The sequence below is a fragment of the Diorhabda sublineata genome, chromosome 6 (genome assembly GCF_026230105.1).
Source record: "Diorhabda sublineata isolate icDioSubl1.1 chromosome 6, icDioSubl1.1, whole genome shotgun sequence".
Taxonomy (NCBI): Eukaryota; Metazoa; Arthropoda; class Insecta; order Coleoptera; family Chrysomelidae; genus Diorhabda; species Diorhabda sublineata.
Genome location: NC_079479.1, coordinates 11,954,168 through 11,976,321, shown reverse-complemented (window position 1 = coordinate 11,976,321; position 22,154 = coordinate 11,954,168). Strand labels below are relative to the sequence as shown.

The following is a 22,154-nucleotide window of genomic DNA, read 5'->3' as shown; positions in this document are numbered from 1 at the left end:
CATGACGTCATAAGTATCGTTCATGACGACTCTTGTCATGAGGTGGGTCGAGGTAAGCGTTGAAAGATTTAGCGGAATTTTCAAAATTGAAGCAACGCAGATCGTGGTCGTGAACGTAATTATCGTGAGTGCTTATTTTGATTCCAACTTGACGTCACATTGTGCGAGAGAGATAGCGCGTACCTGCGCATAGGTATACCGTGGTTTATATGTATCGTGCGGCGTGTTATTTAGATCTTTACGGGATATAAAGCAAAAAACCATAATAGGGATATACGCCTGTATTTGATTGCTTTCTAATTATTTTTTCAATTGCCTCTAGAATCTAGTTAAGACACTCTGCTATCAATTTAAATTACTTATTATATGGTTGTTACAACAGGTCTGTAAAAATAATTGTTGAAAGATCAGTGTGCTAGGTTTAGGTAATTATGATACACTTTAGGAGTGTGGCATTAAAAACTCTCAATTGCTTAGCATCTGTTGGTTGAATAAAAAGCCATAGAATTATTGCATTAATTGGTTTTTGATGGAAATCCGTAGGATCCTGCTAAATCTTTTGTAAGTTGTGTTTCATGATTTGACGAATTCATTGTTACGATTTTTAACTATAGTAATTAGTCAGGTATCTTAGAACTCGAAAATTACTATTAGTGACTTTAGATATGGGATTATGTATATATAACAAATAGGAAATATGGAGAGGTTAATTACGTGCTTAAAGACAACTTTAACCAAACCTAACCAAAGTCTACTTCAAGTAAAACCGACTTTGAAGAGTTAATTGACGAAGTTTGGATACGAGGAATCCGAAAGGTATAGGATTTTTTTTACATTATTCATGTACACAATATTGCCGTGTTGAAAACGTCTAAAAATTTCCTTACGCTTTTATTTAATTCCATGTATTTTTTTAGAACTGTTAATAGCAACTCGTTTAAGTATTTAAACGAGTACTTCTTGAAAAGTAGCGCGCCCCACCAGTGATCTATCTCTCCCCCAAATTGATGCTATTCAATCAACATTACGTTCGGATTCCTTTCATTGTATGTATACCTTGTGAGTAAATTATGAAGGAACAAGAGGTTCTTTTCAGCGTGACGGTACACATAGGGAAAAATGGAAATCATTTGTGCCAAAATCGTAAATCTCAGGATCGGCTTGATTTAGGAATTTGAAATTTTTACAGCAGATAGCTTAAGTAATTAGGAATTCGAGAAAAATACTCCGATTACTTCAAGGTCATGTTATGACCTTAAAAAAATTGACAAAGTTCAACATTTTTTGAAAATTTTTGGTTTTTGTCCTGAAATTTTATTATTATATTACTAAACCCATAAGTTATTTACATATTTGGAAAGCTGACGGAATTACGATTCTAAATCCATAATTTAAATTTTTTTTTAATTTTTAGATCCTACGCAATAATTGTCCAAACTTGGCTTTGCAAAATTGTTATATTTTTCCTAATCTTTAAATTTATACCCCTTGTATATGCCCTACCCCCTCTTTTAGATTAAACTTGGATTGATGAAAAAGTTTATAAAGGCTATGGATAAAGAGAGTGATTGATTCAAATACCTTAGAGAAGTCTTTCCCCAGTTGAGTGATGCCAAATTAAAAGAAGGTAGAAAAAAGAAGTTGTTACGTTATATTTTGTGATATTATGAGACAAAATTTTGTTTAAAATATCATATGAAACATGATTTCGATGTATTTTTTGCCGCGGAACATGATGGCGCTATCAGTTTTGCCATAGTTTTCGTTTTTTCGGCTCTATTTTTTCTAGGTACATACAAAGTTAAAAAGGTATATTATGAAACAAATAACTAAAAAACACGGCAGTTTTAACAAAAAAGATGAAGAAAGAAAGCAAATGGCTTCCACTTTGGAGCCATTATAAAGAGAAGCGTGGGAATAGGGTGGTTATTCGTTCATTGGTAAGAAGCGATCCGATTCCGTGGTCTCAAAGATCCGTCAAAGACAAAAAATCCAATTAACACCATGGAGCGTATGAAAATCCCCTGCTCAGATTACCCGCGTTCTCATTTTGGCCAGACAAATCGACGTATTTCCGTCAGAGCCAAGGAACACTTGTTGTCTGTCACCAATTCCGATATTTCCTTCATCTTTGCCCAACATCGTTTCTATACCGGACTCACAATCGATTTCAATATAACCAAAAATATCGCCCCACTCCGCTCCTTCAAGTCCAGGTTGTTTGAGAAGCTATCAAAATGGAAAAACGTCCAAACTGATTGCTGGCAACTTGTTAACACCACTCCAACCAACAATAAGATTTTCTCTAAAGCCCCCCGAGAAACCGATCTCCACACGCGCCAAAACTCCAAAATCCGCTAATAGGTCCCCTATAATTACAGGATACAGGCGACTAGATCCCCAGTTAGCTCAAGATCAACAGAGAGTTTATTAATGTCAACAGTGTTCTTAATGGTAAGCACATTATTCTCTATTTTAATCATTTTATATTTTTTTGTTCCAGCTTTTCATTTCCTCGGTGAAATTCCAAGGAGTAGGAAGATTGAGGCCTTGGAATCAACCAGGAAAAAGGGGTGATTCGTTGCGTGAAATAGGCAAATTGAGACCACGGAATCAGATCACTTTTTACCAATGAACGAATAACCACCCTACCCCCACCTTTCTCTTGATAATGGCTCCAAAGTGGGAGCCGAAACGTCGAGAATTTTGAAAATGAAAATCATGGGAGTTGAATATCTTTTATTTTTTTATATTTTCTCAAAATTTGTTTATGCATTGCTATTGCAATACTGCCGTTGCAGTAATTATATGCAACCGAATTCTAGAACTTTAATTGGCATATCTACTCTTCCATTCTGCCGTTCGACAGTATTACGAGATCTAATTGGGTTAATAGGTTATCTGCGGTTTTGAGTTATGAGGTATGGTTCCACTCTATAACCACAATCTCCTAATAAAACGTAGCGATCATATCTACCAGCTACAAACTGTTTTTTTAATGTAGAATTTTTGAAAATGGTCTGGTTATGACAAGAGCCAGGCAATCTAACAACTAAGATCCTAATCTTTAAATTTGTATCAGAAACTGTTTGCATATTCTAGATTATTTTAGATATTCCGTAATCGAAAGATTTCTTCATCATTTCCACCAAGCGAATGTATTTTTATTAAAGTGTAGTCCATAGTACCAATCACTCTTTGAAATCTAGAAATATGGTAAAACTTATCTCTAGAACTATTTCTTGTTAATTGCGAGGCATATAGATGTTACTCTAGCAGTGGAGAAGAAATTGCTAGTGAAACTCGTTTAATAATTCGACATGCGGAAGCTTTAGATACTTCTACAAAATCTACTGAAATCAATAAATTACATGTTGCATAAGATCGTAGGGTCAGTAAAAGTTGACTCATTGGTTGTATACTTCCTCCGTTATAAAAAAAATACAGTATATATTTATTATTACCAAAATTGTAGGTTGTAGGCTGTGCTGAATGCGATGCAATAATCTGTTTATTTCCTTTTGCATGGAATCTCAGATAATTTGAATTCATTTGATTGTAGCTCATTTAAAAATACGTCCGATTTAATTTTACTCAAATCAGGTGATTTGAGATATTTACCTCCCCCCTTACCGATTCAGTACCAACCTTTGTTTTACGAAAATAACTCAATTTAGCTCATTTGACTGAAAAATTTGAGCTTAGATTTACTTGTTTTTTGGTTAGTGCCTAGTGGTTAGAATATATTTTTATTTCACTTTTGTATTGATAAGTGAAATTTAGGTTAGAATACAATTAGGCAATTCAAGAATATGTTGATACGTCAAAATGACGACCGTAGGGTATTACTTATCTTGAGTTTTTCCGGTAATTCGGTTGTTATGTATCATTTTGTATTATGGTCTTAAGAGAATTTCATAGATACTTTTTAGATCTGTTTCAGTGAAATTAATATAGCGGTATATAAGTATTTTTGCAGTAAGCTTTCAAGCAATTCTCAATATTAAGTATTTATCAAACATGAGTGAGTACTTTTTAAGGATGGTAAGTGATAACTCAGGTGACAGCCGAAAAGTACAAGGAAAAACTTAAATCTTTAGGTGGAATTAACTCCTTTAGCTAGAATCCTGCTCATTTTCAACAAGTTTATAATACACTTGCTTTTTATACTATATGTATTTATCGCTTACTACACTAAGCACAGCACTGCATAGTAAAAAAAGTTACATTTCCGAATGTTCATTTAGTATTTTGTTAAGTACCTAGCAGAAGAAGCCACTTCGCAATAAAACTGGGAATAATAACTTCCCAAATAATACTTATCGCAAAAACACTTGCTTACTCCACCGCGGCCGTTTTAAAATAGGCTTCAGCTGATTTTGACAATTCATTAGATTGCTTAATGAGCTGAATGATTTATCAATCTGTCATTCCATTCCCCTGCATTCCATTTGACCCACCATAAAAAAATGAAAACAGGTGCTATGATAACAATTAGCTCAATTATATATAAATGAGATCATTTGCAAAAAGAATTGTGTATAGTGGAAAGGATCCTATCACATGGTATAAACCTGATTACTTCTTTCAGTTTCCGAACGATAGTGAATGGGATCTGGATTACTTTTCGAATATTCAGATCATGATCGGTTTAGCCGGATCATAGAAAACCATATAATGACTCATACGACATATGTCAGTTGAAAGGGAGGTTCAAGTTGTTTTTTCAACTTGATTTATAAATTAAATGAAAAATGTCTGCTAATCAAGGTACGTTGAATGAACTATTATTTAAACGACATAATTACATGTATTAAATTTTAGAAAATCGTCCTGAACTTTACGAAGAAGTAAAACTGTACCATAACGCCAGAGAAAGGGAAAAGTAAGTTCCCAGTTTTGATATTATTTCTAAGCTGATAATAAATTTTTTAGGTATGACAATTTAGCAGATCTCTATGCCGTGATAAATACTTTACAACACTTGGAAAAAGCTTATATTAGAGATTGTGTGGTCGCCAAAGAATATACGGGTGCCTGTAGTAAATTATTAGTTCAATATAAGGCAGCTTTTCGCCAAGTGAAAAGTGATGAATTTCCAACTCCTGATGCCTTCGTTAAGAAATACAGGGTAAGTGGATAAACGTTTAAATTTGTATATGAATTGATGCCATTATCAAACCAGTAGAACCAAACCTGTTTAATGAAACATTTTGTTCAGAATATCAGCTATTTGTACTTGATAAACTATATTATTTTATTTGGCGGAAAATTTTGTATTTTGTCGTAATTGAGTGAATAACATCGAATTTTCTTGCTTTATGATGTTGCAAACATTTTAAATAAAAAGTATGAATAGAAATATAAAGTTAAACTCAGGTTTACCTACTAATTAGTAATGGATAAAAATTTAGGTTTAATGTCACATAACCAAATGCTTTAAAACACCCTAACAATTATCAATAATAAGATACCACTTCGAATTTCAATATTATATTCCTATTAAAAATTATATTTTATTGAGGAGTTTACTTTATTCCCGAGGAAATTTGTTCCAGGATGTGCAAATATTTTTGGTTGTTTTTTGGAGGCAAATAGTTCTCCATTTAAAATGTAAATGCATCATTAATATATCAGCCTTACTTGAATCTCCTATTTACCATATAATACACGAAGTAGGTAGATATGTATATCAAAAACCATATACAGTTGAACTGTGTTAATCCAATAAACATTACTCAAGTTGGTTACAGATCATCTGCAATCTGGCACTTTGATGTCATAACACATTTAAAATTATACCTACATGTATAGGTATTTAGGATTACAGGGGATCATGAATTAGACAGGGACAAGATCACCAGGAGTCAAATAATTTAGTTGGCTCAAATTCTTGTTCGTTCCTTTGCAGATTGGACTAGAACTCTTATACATATACTATTTTTGGTGCATTCCACTAAGCACTCATGATCAGCATGTTTGCAACTACTGTCATTCCCGTTCAATTTAGTCCAGAGCATTATAATTGAAAGTGGTATGAATTACAAGCATTTTGAGTGTTGGTCTAAACAATAAAAAAAGGCAAAACAGCAAGAGGTTATGTCACAATTAGTAATTCATAGAATTTATTAGTGGAGAGCTTAACTAATTTATATTAAAGTAGGATCAAAGTGTTTTATGCAGCATTAGCAAGATATTTGGTGATGCGTAACAAGAATACCTCAAAACTTCTTATAATATTCCTTCACATCAAATTATGGTTGCAATCTTTGTTGCTTTGTGTTTTGGAAATTCCACTAATTCTTCCAAGGCTCACCAACAAAGAGTATTTCAGATGTTGTGCTACTACAGGGCCGAAGAGAACAATACAATAACAAGGATTAAAAAAATTCCTCCAGACATGGAATCATCTTTGGGATAAATGCATTATTAGCCAAGGGCAGTACTTTGAGGGAGATTCTTTAAAATTATATGAATTCATCATATTTCTTTATCATATCTGGTATCTTTTCTATTTCTTTGGAGTTTTGTGGTGTTTATTGTTAATATTTATCAAGGTCCTTCAACAAAACTTATATTTGATTATGAATATTAGTAGTGATGTTTGGGCATATTGTATCTCATAATAAATAATGTTTTGTAATTATTAATATATTATTTGCAGCTTGACTGTCCTGCAGCTTTAGAACGTATTAAAGAGGATAGACCAATTACAATAAAAGATGACAAAGGTAATACAAGTAGGTGTATTGCTGATATTGTCTCATTATTCATCACAATAATGGACAAACTGAGATTGGATATTCGTTCCATGGATAATTTACATCCCGATGTTAGAGATTTGGTGGATACCATGAATAGACTTAGCATTTTGCCATCTGATTTTGACGGAAAACAAAAAGTTGCAGAATGGTTGAATACTCTAAATGAGATGCAGGCCTCAGACGAACTTTCAGAATCTCAAATTAGGCAATTTCTTTGTGATCTTGAAAGTGCTTATGCATCATTTAATAAAGTTCTTCACAATTCAGCCTAATGATTTTATATGCATTTTATAGTAATATTTGTAAGGAACATTTTATAAAATTAATAATCTATATATTTACTAAAATGTTTGTATAGTATATCCTAGTTGCCCATTTAAATAATTTAAAATATTGTTAGATTAGTAATAGGTTCAATTAAAAATTAAGTAATATCATTGGGTATAATTTTTTGTGTAATAGTAATATTTTTATAGCTTTAAATTGAAACGGTGGTCTTAATCATCCTAATGAAGTATTTGGAGATTAGTAATCAGAAAGAGTTCTTCAAAGTTCAGCTTGTTACCATCCACCATCTGGTGTTATTCTTATAGTTTTATAATTGTCTGATTTTGGGAAATTGTTATCCTACTGGAACAAGTCGATGACGATTCAATCAACCCAACTTTGGCAATAATGTTTTCATTCTTCTCAAATTGTCAACAATATGTCATATTTGTTGATTTTTATATTTTTTGTACAAAGACTTCTTCAGGTGACTCGGCTAGTCTGGGATGATCTGAAAGATTGGCACATGGTTGACCAGAAAGGTTTTTTGATATTTCATTGACAATTGGGAACAAATTATCATTAGTCATTAACCATTGCGACTTGTGATATGCCTGTCACGTCCCAAATAAAACCACCTGAAGGACCTCTGAAATGGCTTAATCATGCACCTCGGCACTAAAATTCAATGTTACTGGGCAAGTTTGCCCATGTTTGAACTCACATGTGTGACTGCTGTGACGTTTGTAATTTCTTTCTCCTCAAGCACCAAAAAATTGCGGATCATCCGTGATACCTTATATCATGAATATTGTGAATTAGATGACAGGGAAATCGATTTACCTTCATATTTGAAGAATCTGAACATATTTTAACTTGCTAAAATAATGGTACTATCTTGATCTCCCGTACCAGAGATTTAAGTTTTTACACTGTTTTTTTGAGGACGTAGCTTTTATGAAAGTACATCAGAGTATTTTGACTTCCTGGATGAAGGGTGAAAGATCCAACTTTTCCTTTTCCAATTATCAAATATAATCGAAGTTAAAGCTTTTTCATATCATTCAGTAATTCAATTAGCGTAGTAGGGAATCAATCAAACTTTGCTCTTAAAGTGTTATGAAGATAATAAAATTGTATTGTTACACTATTTTGAGAACAGCTTTAAGTTGAACTATGTGGTCTGTTTAATTCAGAAAAGTTTTAGAAGGAATATCATAGGTAAGGATAGGATTTTTACTTTTACAGGAATTTAAATTTATGTGTAGGTGATTTATTGGCAGACTTTAATGTATGCAACAAATTTCAAGAATAGTCCATTTAATGCAAAAATTTATTTACAATGATTTTTAATATGAAATTATTTTGATTATGTCTCAATTTCTTTTCGTTTTAAACTATCATTTGTTTGCTTTTCTCTTTCTATCCGCATTTGTCTTTTCACAGCTTTAGTTTCCAGTTCTTCACAATGTTCTGCAAACATTAATTTTAAGGCGGGGATTAATTCCGGTAAAAGAGATAAATCTGATAATGAGACCTAAAAATATTTAATTCAATATATACATATTTCGAACCAATAATATTTTTGCCAGTACAAATAAAAAATTTGCACAAGAAAAACCGAATCTACTATTTTTTGATAAAAATATTTTGAGAATAACTGGGAAGTTAGGCTCAAGTAACATTCCTCCATGTCCATAGAGCTTATAGCAAAATTAAAGCGACTCGAGAAAATGGATAGCATATTTCATAATGTGAGAGAGTGCTAAAATATATATTCGCAATTACATAAGGCATTAAGCAGGGTAAACAACTAAGATTGCTTCGACTTTCTTGAATAAGGGGCATAATAAACCTTAAGAATGTAACAGCCAATTGTAACTATATCTACTTGATAAAACACCCCCAAAGATCCTAAACTGGAATCAACTTAATCAATTCATAGTTTGATAAATTAAACAACTGTGATAGTAGTGTAGCTGTAGAATAAAATCAAAATTATAATAATAATAGAGATAGGCAGATAATTGATAAATTCATTGTTCTAATATCAAATCGGAACCAATAGTAACATAGACCTAAATCATTTGGAACAAATATAAATATTTGTAAAAAGTACGATTCGGAACAAACTAACTTTTATATGTAGTCGAAGGAATTATCGTCGTTGTTGGATAAAAGGTGGAAAGTGTTTTATAGTTTTTTTACAATTTATTCCAGCTTTGAGGAGGTTTTTAAGATCTTAATTTTAAAGCCTTCTGTAATTGAACCTAACTGTTTTATAGTATAAATTGTATATATTTTTATTTTAATTCATTTTATATAATAATATGTAACATGCCATTCGCTTTTCTTCAAATATTTCGAATATTTCTTTGTTCGCTTATTGTGGTTAAATAGTCACTTCTGTTTTAATCATAAAATCCAATTTTTTGAAGAAATTAATTTTTTGTCGATGTCGCACTCTATTCGAAAAAATCAATAAAACCTCTGTATCGATTCTAAAACGTTCTCTATGTACATTCTACAATGTATAATTAATATAATTATAAGTTTAAAATCAACGTAAATTTTAGTAAGTAGTTCTACAGCTACCAGATTGGAGTTAGCTGTATCCAACTAACATTGTCAACAATTTGGAACTAAGCTGAGGGCTGCAAGTTTCCAAAGACATTTCCCAGTTCTTATCTTCAATATATTATATAAATCGGAGTTTTTCTTTAATTCACAACGTTGTTCTTTCTTGAGAATTACTTTTTAGTAAATATTTGCTTTTTGCAACTTTTTCTTATTGTTTTCAGCAACAAATATTAATTTGGAGAATCGTATCTGGGGATTATTTAGTTTTTATTGTTTAATAGGGTATTTCCAGCTTTACCACCTTTTTTCTTCACTTTTAACTTAGTTCGTTAAAAACCTGGTGGCGTCTAATTTAGTATTAATTGTTTATCCCATTTAGGTACCAGCCAGGGAAGTAAGGTTACAAATAAAAAAATGAAAGTTAGAACAAAGCACTTCTGATGCTTAAAATCTGAAGTAGGTATCATCAAATGTGTTAATAAAATTAGAAATAAAAAGATAAGATTTGGAAATTTATCAGAATATCACAGAATACTTGTATATAATCTTCTAAATATCGGGAGTTACATATGAAGTAACAGCTGACAGCATATAAGAAATGTGATGACTTCGCGGAAACACAGAAGATAAGAAAAACTGTATTTCTTTTAAAATTCATTCTTTGTTCTAACGTTGCTTAAAAACATATATTGTAATTGTAATTTTTGTTTTTAAAAATCCACATTCGAAGTTTTAATATATAATTCGGGAGATAACACAGGAATTAGATAAATAATATATATTTAGCTGAGATAATTTGTGAATTATTCAACTTACCTTCATATTGTCAAAAGCTATACCAACATTATCGCCAAACTTATCGTTGAACCTAGGTAATTTAGCGTATCTTTGACTGAAATGTGTAAGAATGATATTTTTGGCATTCATTCTATTACCTATTTCTATTGCTTGCGATGTAGTTGAATGCATTTTTATAATCGCTTCCTGTGCTAATTCATCTTCCATAGTTGCCTCATGAATTAAAATATCACTATCTTCTCCTGTAAGTAAAATATTGTACTTAAATTACTTATGGAATTAAATATGAACTTCCTCTTTTAATGGCAGTATTAATAGTGTGATCATGTATAGGAGCAGGTGGAGAGTGTGACCTTGTGATAATTCAGAATTATTTCTTTACAATCTATTTCATGTCGATCAATTTCAATTGCAATTTTCAACCTCTTGTTACAAGAGACATTCTACTATAGGTTCTGTTGGTTATAGTTTAAACAAATTACAAAACTTGTTCTTTGTACTGTTTTCATTATTCTGAGTTGTAATATTTGTTAATAACTTTTTTAGCCATAATAGGACAGGATATAAAGGGTTATTTTCAAGTATAAAATTTATCAAACTCGTGGAAACAATAATTATAACAATACATTAAGAAGATCTTACCCAATTTGACAAGATTCTCAGACGGCATTGTATCTCCAGAATATGTCAATTTTACACCATTTTTACTTGTCACAGATACACCAAAAGCATTGGGACAATGTCGAACAAGACATGTTTTTATATCTTGTAAATTCAATCTTCTTAAGATTCTACTTTGTTCTTTATAAAGTGGATTGTTTAAATCCTGCAATGGACAGAAATGTTAAATGGTAATTGAATAATGGTTTTCGTTCATGTATAGCAGAAAATTCTGTGGCGATATTGACTCTCTGGTTACAAGACTTCATGAGGTCTTGGCGAGGTATAAAGTCAATACAACGATGGTAATGAGATAGTCAGATGGTAGCTTAATGGAGTGTGAAGGGGACAGAGCATGAGTTTAAAACTCATTTTTCAAGAAACGCCAATACGGCCTCAGAAAACAGATTGGAGAAACATATAAGAGCTACGAGAGAAATTGAAGTAAAGACTAAGTACATGTGCAGCAGTGAACGAGTAAAATAAGCTATTAAAACCTTCCAATCATTCAAGTCGCAAGGAGTAGATGGCTTCTCAGTCTTTCTATCCTATTCTATCTATCCTGCTACTCTGGATCCGCCTAAGTCGAAACAGCCTAGAGCTAGGATATATACTAGAGCTCTGGAGAAGGGCCAATGTTTATACTAGGAAAGAAAGAGACCACACTTCCCGGTCATTTAAATCAATCAGCCTCACATAGTTTTCACTCAAGATGCTGTCGATAACTACATCACAGCTCTAACTCCGATGTCATAAAATTCAAACTGGTTTGGGAATGCCTGGAATAAGCTTGGTAAGAAGAGTAAGTTATTCTCCAATGGATCCCGGGACACACTGGAAATCTTTTCTGGTTATAGCTACATAATAATAGACAAGAATAATCTACAAATAAGTTAGAAATTTTGGAATCGTTGGTGATATTCATACTGAAAACATTACACCAACACTCACAATTATACTGGCGCGTGTTTCCATAACTAATTTATTGTTTTCAGAGACTAAAGGTAAACTTTTTTTAGGTTAGTTTTAGTGTGAGAGACTATGGAGCTCCAAAGCATTACGCCTTTATAAAATAGAGAATGAATATCTTCCATAGCTGGAGCCATCCCACATCCTGAACTTTTTGAAAGCGTAGGATTATACATCAGTTGTAAGCTCTCCGCGTCCTAACATCCATAGCATGAAATGGGGACATAATAATTTCTTTGGGTTGCAATGAATTGTACACGTATACCTACATATTAGCAGCAAATATATTTATTTGCTCTTTTGTGTATGAAATAAATGTCGAATATCTCTGGCAGCCAGAGCCATGTCACATTTTGAAGTTTATCAAAGAAGTTGGATTAATATATCGGCTGAGGATTCCCATACTGCAGCAAGAAAAGAGGACACAACAGATCTTTTGGGTCGCAGTGTATATAGCTCCCTTTTCACAGACATGCATACATCTCTGTATAAATGGAAAAATACTTAGATTAGAAAAATATTTATAAATTGTTAGTTAGTTTCTTTTCTCGAACTTACCAAGTCTCCATTAGCTATGAGTTCAAACTCTGATCTGATATTCTCAAAATATTTATCATAAAAATAGAGCCAGGCCATAATCTGCTTGGGTGCAAACAAAAAACATGGATCTTTTTCTAATTTCAGTTCTTCTATAGCTTGTTTTCTTCCTTGAAGAACACCGATCAGTCCTATGTGATGATCAGCATGTAAATGTGAGATATATATAGCATCTATATTGGCTAAGACTTTTAAAGCTGCTTCTGGTCCGAAGAATCGAATAATTTGACCATATGTTCCTTCACCACAATCTAAGAGAATGTTTTGATCTTCACTAGAAGAAAAATTGACTGAACAACCTTCGGAAAAATAATATAGATACTCTTCACATGGAATGTTTCAAAAATAAATATATTTTATTGGATTGTTTTGAAATTGTTTTTTATAAAAAGTTTTTTAATTTATATGAAAATTACATACTTCAAAGATAATAGAATACCACTAGTGTTTCTTGTTTTATTCGGTATACAAGATCCTGTTCCAAGAAACAACATTTTCGGAAATTCTTCGTTAGTTATTTTCTTCGACTTTAAAGTTTGTTTTAATATGCTTAGGGTGTTTTTGAAGTCCGCTACATTAAATGTTTCTTCTATATATTCCACGGGATCAAGTTTCAATTCCATGGTCCTACAAATAAAACAATATATTTCATGAAAATAGAATATGTAAATAAACAAATTCAAGATTTCAACTATTACATGTTGGAAGGCTCAATTCGCAAGGAAGGAAATTTTTATTAAAACACGTTACCAAACAAACTTTCGTTGTCTATCTTAATACAATTTTCTAATTAATATTCAATCAACTTCCAATTATTCTATTGACTTACGGCCAGTTTTATAATCCCATCCTAACTGACACTTTTTAAAGGTTCTTTTAGATTATAGGGCCTTTTAAAGTAGTTTTAGTCCCCTAGCCGATTTTTAGAGGTCTCTCGAGTAAAGGATCTGTTAAAATTTTGAAAAGAGGTTGATAATACTCAATATGTGTCTTTAGAAAAAGGAACAAAACTAAACGTAGAAGAGTATGTTAAAAATTGTTTTATTTTATCGGCAACATTTATTTGGGCTTGATCTTTGGTGGCATGTTATTGTCTTTTGTATTTTCAAATTTAATTCTTTAATTCAATTTTTCATTCCAATTATTTTTAATTGTAAATATTAAAGATTTAACACGATTGATGCACAATTTTCAATTTTGGGAAAGAAGAACAACAAATTTTCTTGCAATAAAAAAGTTAGGCTACATGGCAATTATGAAATGCGCAATTTGATCTAATGGGAGCTTTAAATTTATTTATAGCTTTCTTTAAATGTAATATGAAACCGGCAGTTAAAATCTCAAACACCCAAATAACTTAACTACTGACTAATTGACATGATATTCATCAAAACTTTGAAAATAATCATGCAAATAAGTTTATATGATTATTTAAATAATTTCTTGGCTTAGAGGTAAGTTCATAGCTTCGATTTTCTTCTTATTTTTGAAACAATCAATTTTTAATATGATTTTATACCTAATAATATATTACCAAGAAAATATTTGACTCAAAGGTACATTAAAAAGTGAAAGTCCTAATGAGTGGCAGACGACAGGCTTAATGGCTGAAGAATATTCGCAAGTGGACCAGTTTAGACTCTCAGACGCTGATAAAAAGGGTCAGAGACAGAAATGACCTTGCAGGGTTTATTGCCAACCTTCGTTAGACACTCAAAGAAGAAGAAGTAACATTAAGAATCTTAATTACTTTAGAAATTTGATAATATACAAGCTATAGTCAATTAATTAAATTATAATACATTAGATTAAATTCTTTCATATCTTGTTTATTTTTAGATGACGATTTATTCTGTTTTATATAAATCATTTCTTTGATTGTTAATTATTGGTCATTTGTATATTGAGCTAATATTTTTGTGTTTTTCATTTTGGGCGTGTTTGAGCAATTTTATATATATTTGATAATTTATTCTATTTTCTAAATATTGAATAGTCATATCTATATGTATATATAGCTACTAACAGACCCGGCCACGCGTTGCTGTGGCAGAGTGATTTGAAATAATTCTAATGACAATACAATTGCTCTCTCTTTTGCTTGTTCAATGAAGTTATACTGACATCGAGTTGTTACACGTTCTTCACAATTGCCCATAAAATAGATCTCTTGATATACCTGGCCTTCAATTTTGAATATTGAAATTACGACCATCAGATGACAAATCACAAACTTTGGATGCTCCAAACGACGTCATTTGGAAGCAAGAAATAAATTTTCATGTTTTCATATATATATATATATATATATATATGCAGTTTGTTCATCGCACCAATAGTAACTTTGGAATCAGCCGAGTAATTGATGTCTGGTTCATAATTAAATGCAAGACAAACAAATGATCCACGTGTTACTGCGCGGTTGGTTCGATGATTTTCTCGGTTTTGTCCTCTATATAAATCTATGTTCTGTTGACGTGCCACCCTGTTTCTTAATGCATTTTCTTCTTCTTATCAGCTGGGCGAATTCCTTGAGCTGCATTTCTTTCTGCTCTCTGGTCGACTGATTCATGAGCTCTTTCAACACGTACATATCGAGTCTTCTTGCTACGGGCATTAAGGTTGGATTTTTTGGGTGGCATTTTACTAAAAATAGTAATTGAATTTTTTATGTGAATGAATTTCGCTGTTCTCCGAATAACTGTAAGTTAGAAGTAAAAAAAAATATTCGAAGACAAAATGAAGAATGATTTGAAAGAAGAGACGTTAAATGGTTTAGGCAAAATAAGACGTGTCTAGTGTGTAGTCTAAGAAAATATATCACATTAAAGTGTGGCGCCATCTATGAAGTGCAAAGGACAAAATTTGACAGTTCTCTGTAAAGAAATTCGCTTAAGGTGCCATCTGTTCCAGACTTATGGAAACTACGATTAATAACAACAATCAACGTTGATAATCAGTTTATTATCAATTATTGAGACCATTAATTTAAATAATAACTATCCTATCATTTAAGTTGGACCAAATTACATATATATGCCAACTTTCATGAATATCAGTTTACTTGTTTTTATAGACACGGACACTGAATTTTTATATGTTAGATATATTTATTATTTTTTCTTCTATTACTTTGGTTTAAAGGATTTTGATTATTTACTGATAATTTATTCTGTCAAATTATTTCCTTGGTAGTTAATTTTTGGAAACTTTATCTTAAGCTAACATAAGTAAATTTGATTTATTATTATCTTTTTACAATTGCAAATTTAACTTACCTATCTAAACCTTTCTTGGGTCTCAGATGATAAGCACAAAAGGTGTCTGGACAAATAAACAAGGGAGTAATTGGTTTTGTGTTTTCTGACAATTTTGTTGTGTTCAAATTATTTTGTAAATCTTCCAGCACATCACCCATTTTTTGCTTTTTACAATCACTTCCACTCTAAAAAAAAGACGTAAATCAACATCAAAAGGCATATAATGGAATTACCAGAATTTTTATTTCTATATAAACACTCACTTCATTACTTTTCTTTAAAACTGTAGTACCCTTGTCACCTAATAGTGGAAAAATATTATCAGATAATAAATTTAACTTATATTGAATTCTATGTACAGCTTCACTGCCCATACAATCATTACATTCATTTAACATTAAATGTGTAGTACTTGCTGGAAAATTATCCATCCATTCCTGATACCTTGAAAAGAAAAAACAAAGTACAAATTGTGAAAAAATAAGAAAATCAAAGTTTGTTGCCAGTTACAGGCCAAATAAAAATATTCTATTTTAACTATCACGGTCCCTTTACTGATGGCCAAAATTGACAACAAAGTACTTGCCACCTGGCACTTATTATAGTGCTGGGGGTACACTTAAAATCAGTTTAACCCTCTTAGATCTAGAAGCATTACTAGTTTTTAGTAGCTACTATTCGAAGAGAACTAAGAAGCAACTTTCACTTTCAACTGCTAACCCAGAAGGTCAATTATTAAACAAAATAATATTTAGGTACCACTAAAAAGTGTATGCAGTTGGGAATTTTTACTTGCAACTCTATTGTAAAAAAGTAATTGGGGTTTAACTTAATCTGAATAGGAAACCAGATTCCTATGCACAAAAAAATACTAACAATGCCAATAATTAAACTTACAAGCAGGGAAATTAAACAAAGAAAGGTTGCAGGCAGATCATCAGAGTGGGAAAGTGCAACTTATTATTGACACAGTAATTTCCTTAAAGCACAATTTTTATATAGATTTCATAGGCTACATAAAATTATATATTAGTGTTTCAATTCCTGGCTTCTCAAGGTTATGCAAATTTACTTAATCACTAGTATTAAGTTGTTAATAAGTCATTGTAGAGCAACCCTTCATTTCTTTTGATGTATTATAATCTTTTGTAAGGTATTGGGAGTTTAACCAAAACAAAATCTTTAACTTAATAAATAAAAATTTGTAGTGAAATTATTTAAACACTTTTTTACCATTTATGGAATGTAATGCAAAAAGGTTTGTATATAATCTTTGCAGTAACCCCAATGGGAGGATAGTTTGGTATTTTTTTATTTAAAAGTCTTTTCTCTTGCTATTACAAACATTAATTGCTTTGTTTTTCTACAAGCATTTCTTACCAAAAAAAAATAGGTTTACTGAAACTACTTCAATAGAACAAATCTTCAAAATGCACTCCGCCTTGTTGCAGGAAATATTCTAATCAACAGCTGAAACTATTCCTATCATTTTGTAACTTATACACTTTCCGTTCTACATGATAAGCAGAAATTACAAATTGATACGTTATCGAAACTGCTAGATAGTTTTTTGACAAATTTGAACTGAATGCATTTGTTTTAAATTTTAGAATGTTGAAAACCAAAAATAAGAAATTTTCCATGCATCATTTCCAAATTTTGATATTAATCACATATGGGATCGATAAAATAAATTTTTGGTTTGCTGGAGTTCATCTACTGTTGATTGAAGAATCCTGTTACTCTAGCAAGTAGCTCTAAGATGAGCTGATTCCTAATTTAAGGATTTTATTTCCCAATAAATTGGATCCCAACAGGGAGATGAGGTTTAAACATAGGACGCAACCACATTTTGCTCAAATAAAATGTATGTTGTTATATGAAACTAAAGATGAAAATTAATTCTTAAAACAATACATTTTAAATAAAAAACTCTTAAAAATTGATATTAAATATAATTAATAAGACTGAAAAGAAATTACCTGGAATCTTCAACAACTTCTTTTGGACTAAAATGAACTATCAAATTTGCTATTTCGTTTTCATCATCCGAATATTTTTGATGTTTTTTTATAGTTTCATTATTATTTAAAGATTCTAAATAATCAATAGTAGAGCAATCAACCACTGAAAACAAAAATGATAAAAATTGATATTTTTTATAATGTATGGAAATTGATACACCCTCAATATTTTAAAAACTAATATAATAAACAGACACACTTCTTATAATTCCAATTTCTCATAGTCTCTTTGAATTTTTGTTACTTATAATCAGTTCTTTCTATTAATTGTAAATTTTTAGCCTACTTTGTTCATTCTGAGATTTTTATCTTTTTCTAAATTTTCCAGTATTTTTATAACACCCTTTTTTCTTTTCAATACGTGCTCATAATAATTTATTATTAACTATATTTCCAACTTTCGAAATTCCTTCTATTTCACCATCACTTTTGTTAATCTTACTCTCTCATAAATTATTTTCTTCTCGAACACTCGATTCTTTTTACTTGCTTATTAGTTTAGTATTAGTCTCTACTGCTATCCTCTACACAGAGAAGATGCCCAAGATGAAAAACTTTTGTTCTTTTAGTTTTAACAAAAAATGACAATCTTCGTTTCACTTATTCCCAAACCTCAAAATTTTTTCACCTTATTTAATAATTGTTTTTCCTACAATAATTAGGGGAACTTTCAAAAGGACATGGTATTAGCAGATGGTTTAATAATTGGACATAGTGTCCATTGTGGATGTATGAGTAGTTTGACAATAGCATTGAGAATTAAACCCCTCAAAACATGAACAAAAGAAATAAATTCGTCCCCCTTATTTTTAACTCAGTAAGGGTGGATCTTTTTCAAATGAATAATGTTTATAAATAAGCTCACCAATAAAAATTAATCCTGGATCATCAGGTTCACAAACATCTTGGGATCTTACAATATTACCATTAGATAAGACTACATCTTCTCCGGCTTTTAATTTACCCAAAATAGGACCTGGTGTGATCCCCATTTGTACACATTTGTCGAGATTTAGTGCCCCTGGTCTGGGTTGCAATTTACAAACATAGGCCATGGAAACCCCCATTTCTTTCGTTTTCTCAAGTACTTCTCTAGAATCCTTTGAGTTTTGAATTGGAGGTACACGTAGGCCACTATCTAAAATTGAAGATTTCATTTTATTAGAAGAAAACAAATTTATATTGAATATTCTGTTATTCAAGTGAATTTATAATGAAAAATAGTTCAATTTTGTAACTTCCTGTAGTCTGTAATAGTGTTAACTAATATCAAAGAGTAGTCTTGTAGTTTTTTAACATTTTGTTTTTCATAATCTGCTATAGATACTGCATGTCCTAATTATATTTTATAATCAAAATAAAACTAACTAAATATTAGAGTTGCAGTAGGTTTTTTTAGAAATAGGTGGATGAATAATCAAATGTTTCCTTTGGTATTTTGTAATATGCCAAATATTAATCTGAAAAACTGAACAGCTGATAAGATTCCAGTCTGAGAGACAGATAGAACTACAAACACAGAATTAATGTTTTAACTAACTTTCAAAAGGTAAAAATTTTGATAATCTCACAGTATTTTCTAATTATGCACCTAAAAAATTAACAATTATTGACCGGTTTGTTGAGTGATTCTACAAAAATTGATGATGGAATATGTACTGATCAATCACTTTAGATGTATCCAAGAAACACGTAAGCATTATTTTGCATAAGGAGCACACTGTTTATGACTAAATCAACATGAACAATTACATTGGCTCAAACACATTTCAATAACCAAGGCAAACTAGGTTTTCTCTTTGGTCTCGATCGACAGTGTGTGTTTGCATGAAGTAAAAAGTCTATATATCACCAATGGTTCCCAAAATTCCAACTTATTTATTTTGCATCAAAATTTGTCTGTGTAAAACCTGTTTTCAAAGTGCTGTTTTAGCAATAAACTAAAAACAACACTGAATCTACAACTTTGAATACCATTTGGAGTGGTTTCAGCAGAATAAAAAGATAGAAAAATTGCATCAATATGTTACCTGGAAAACTATGAATCTCATCGGATTATTGTCCATTATATGTTGGGTGAGTTAGTTGATGAGAGTACTAGTAATTGAAAATTGGAGAAGGTCTGCTTTTTTATAAGACTTGTTCAGAATATTTTTGGGCAGGTGTGATATTTTTTCTCCCAATTACCCCATCCTGTAGTATAAGTTCTAAGTTATGAGTAGATTGGTAAATAATTTAAAAAAAGTATATTTTATAATTTCTAAGCACGCAAGTATAGATACAGTAAAAACATTGTCAGAACAATAGTCAATAAAGGACCATAATAATATGCTTTAGAGAAATACATTGCTATGTATGTTTGATAACATACAGACTGAAATAATATGAAACTAAGCAGTAGGATAAAGACAATAGAATTGACAAAGTTTTGCAAACACAAAGACCTTAGATGGGATGTAATTTACCACTGCTCAAAGAACGGGATCGGGAATGGTTTCTGGAACAATTTTTAGGTTTTCGGTTTTTCTTACGTTCATGAGCATAATAATCTATATTGTCTTCAAAAGTATCGAGAGAATTTGACCTTGAATTATTTCTCGAGCTTTTAGAATGCCTCCTTTTCCCCCGACTACGTTCCCTTCTTGTAGAAGTAGAGGCATCCATCTGAAATAAAAATGAAAATAATAGCTAAACATGAACGTCATATCAGGACTAAATTTACCTATGACCCAAAGATAGAATGAAATTGAAAATTTTCATAGAGGTTTATATATAGCAACTTTGTCTAGGTGAATAAGACTACAGGATTAAATGACTGATAGAGTTAGTAACCTTTACTCAATTATAGCACGAAACTTGACTCCACTTACTAAAAATTGCAAAAATAACGGGATGGGATGGAAGTATTGTAAATAAATAGAGGAACATAATAGTTTTAATCTAACCAGACAGGTGTAAATCTATCAATATACATAAATCAATGTAACATTGGCATTATTAGCTAATTTGTTTCCTACTCTATATAAATAATGCTGAAATATGTAATAATGTCTGTTTTACCTGATCTACCACTGCTTCAATTCCTGTATTTTTCAATACTACTTCAGGTTCTTCTTCAGAAGATTCAAGTAAATGATTATCCAAACCCTCAGCATTCCTTGTAAGAGGAACATATTTTACCATCATTACATTATCCTCAAAAATATTTTCATCTGTACATTCAGCCATGTGAATTTTCAAATCTCTTAACACTACAAATCTTTTTGTAGCATAAAATATTTCATCCTAAATAATAAAGTAACATTATTAGTCAATAATTTGAAATTACTGAATAAGATAATATTCTGCAAATAATTATAATTTGCTCTTCCGATTTCTATTACATAAAAATTATAGTCCTTACCAATCCAGGAGGCCCATGTAGGGTTATATCAGGTACTCCAACATCTTGTATTGTTAAAGCTAAGCCAGGTAAACCTCCTATATTTTGCCAAACTGGTTGAGTAATAAAGATGTGTTCTAGTTTTGCCAATTTCATTTTATGTTCATGTGCTAGTCTTTGAGTGCCTTCTCCACAATTAAAAAGGTATCTGAGAATATAAACTCTACACACGTGTCGTACAACAAAGACGATAGCAACTTACCTACTTTGGTCTGAGAATACATATAAAGCTCTAGGAGCACCTCTTGCACCGGTACCAAGAACCTGTAAAGTAACTTTACCTGGAACATATCTGGATAACTTTTCTTTAATTTTTTTGCGCTGTTTCTGTACTGTTAGAATATGGGTCGGATCTTTTGGCATATCTTTTAGTAGACTGAGAAGTTTTGAATGAGAATTTTGTGAGTATCTAGCAATTGAGTATGATATCTGTATAAAATGTAAACGTTTAAAGATATAGAACATGAGGAAAATTTTATTTAATTAAACGTATTAAATGGACGAGAACTGAAATTTTCTATTTTCAAATACAGTGCATGTTTCATGATAATAATGACATTTAAATGATAAGCAGTTCAGCCAACATCACAGAACAGATATGTTTTGTGGACAACACCAAAAACTCTAAAAATAGATAGCTGAAATTTACATGATTATTATTATTACTACATGATTGACGTCATTTAACTACACCTTACTGTCGAATTGAGTGAAAAATAATCAGCACGTTGACTCAACTCTATTGGAACTAGTTAATTCGTGGTAGTATATCAATTCAATTTGTATTATTGAG

General features: G+C 31.1%; 2 protein-coding genes and 1 pseudogene across 7 annotated transcripts; 1 reads left to right on the top strand and 2 right to left on the bottom strand.

Moving 5' to 3' along the window:
- The first annotated feature begins 189 nt into the window (after positions 1-189).
- On the top strand, positions 190-10,117 carry LOC130444879 (vacuolar protein sorting-associated protein 28 homolog). 4 transcript variants are annotated; one of them, XM_056780223.1, is made up of 7 exons: positions 190-816; positions 918-1,046; positions 1,097-1,627; positions 4,592-4,770; positions 4,825-4,885; positions 4,936-5,131; positions 6,665-10,117. In XM_056780223.1, exons 4-7 carry the CDS (start codon positions 4,755-4,757, stop codon positions 7,034-7,036), a joined length of 645 nt encoding a protein of 214 aa, XP_056636201.1. In that variant the 5' UTR covers positions 190-816; positions 918-1,046; positions 1,097-1,627; positions 4,592-4,754; the 3' UTR covers positions 7,037-10,117. The 4 variants fall into 4 exon arrangements, with proteins under 4 accessions (XP_056636201.1, XP_056636202.1, XP_056636199.1 ...); XM_056780221.1 differs by having other exon boundaries at positions 367-816; positions 918-1,627; XM_056780224.1 differs by lacking the exons at positions 918-1,046; positions 1,097-1,627.
- On the bottom strand, positions 2,898-3,642 carry LOC130445253 (uncharacterized; annotated as a pseudogene).
- Positions 8,335-21,933, bottom strand: LOC130444878 (ribonuclease Z, mitochondrial). Of its 3 annotated transcripts, none has more exons than XM_056780219.1 (13): positions 21,564-21,933; positions 21,323-21,509; positions 20,980-21,204; positions 20,451-20,583; positions 18,785-19,057; positions 17,878-18,022; positions 16,159-16,339; positions 15,914-16,080; positions 13,056-13,262; positions 12,597-12,909; positions 11,052-11,235; positions 10,428-10,651; positions 8,335-8,568 (listed from the first exon to the last, which is right to left on the bottom strand). In XM_056780219.1, exons 1-13 carry the CDS (start codon positions 21,824-21,826, stop codon positions 8,401-8,403), a joined length of 2,670 nt encoding a protein of 889 aa, XP_056636197.1. In that variant the 5' UTR covers positions 21,827-21,933; the 3' UTR covers positions 8,335-8,400. The 3 variants fall into 3 exon arrangements, with proteins under 3 accessions (XP_056636197.1, XP_056636196.1, XP_056636198.1); XM_056780218.1 differs by having other exon boundaries at positions 20,385-20,583; positions 21,564-21,929; XM_056780220.1 differs by lacking the exons at positions 8,335-8,568; positions 10,428-10,651; positions 11,052-11,235 and adding an exon at positions 11,265-12,522 and having other exon boundaries at positions 20,385-20,583; positions 21,564-21,912.
- Positions 21,934-22,154: the final 221 nt, after the last annotated feature.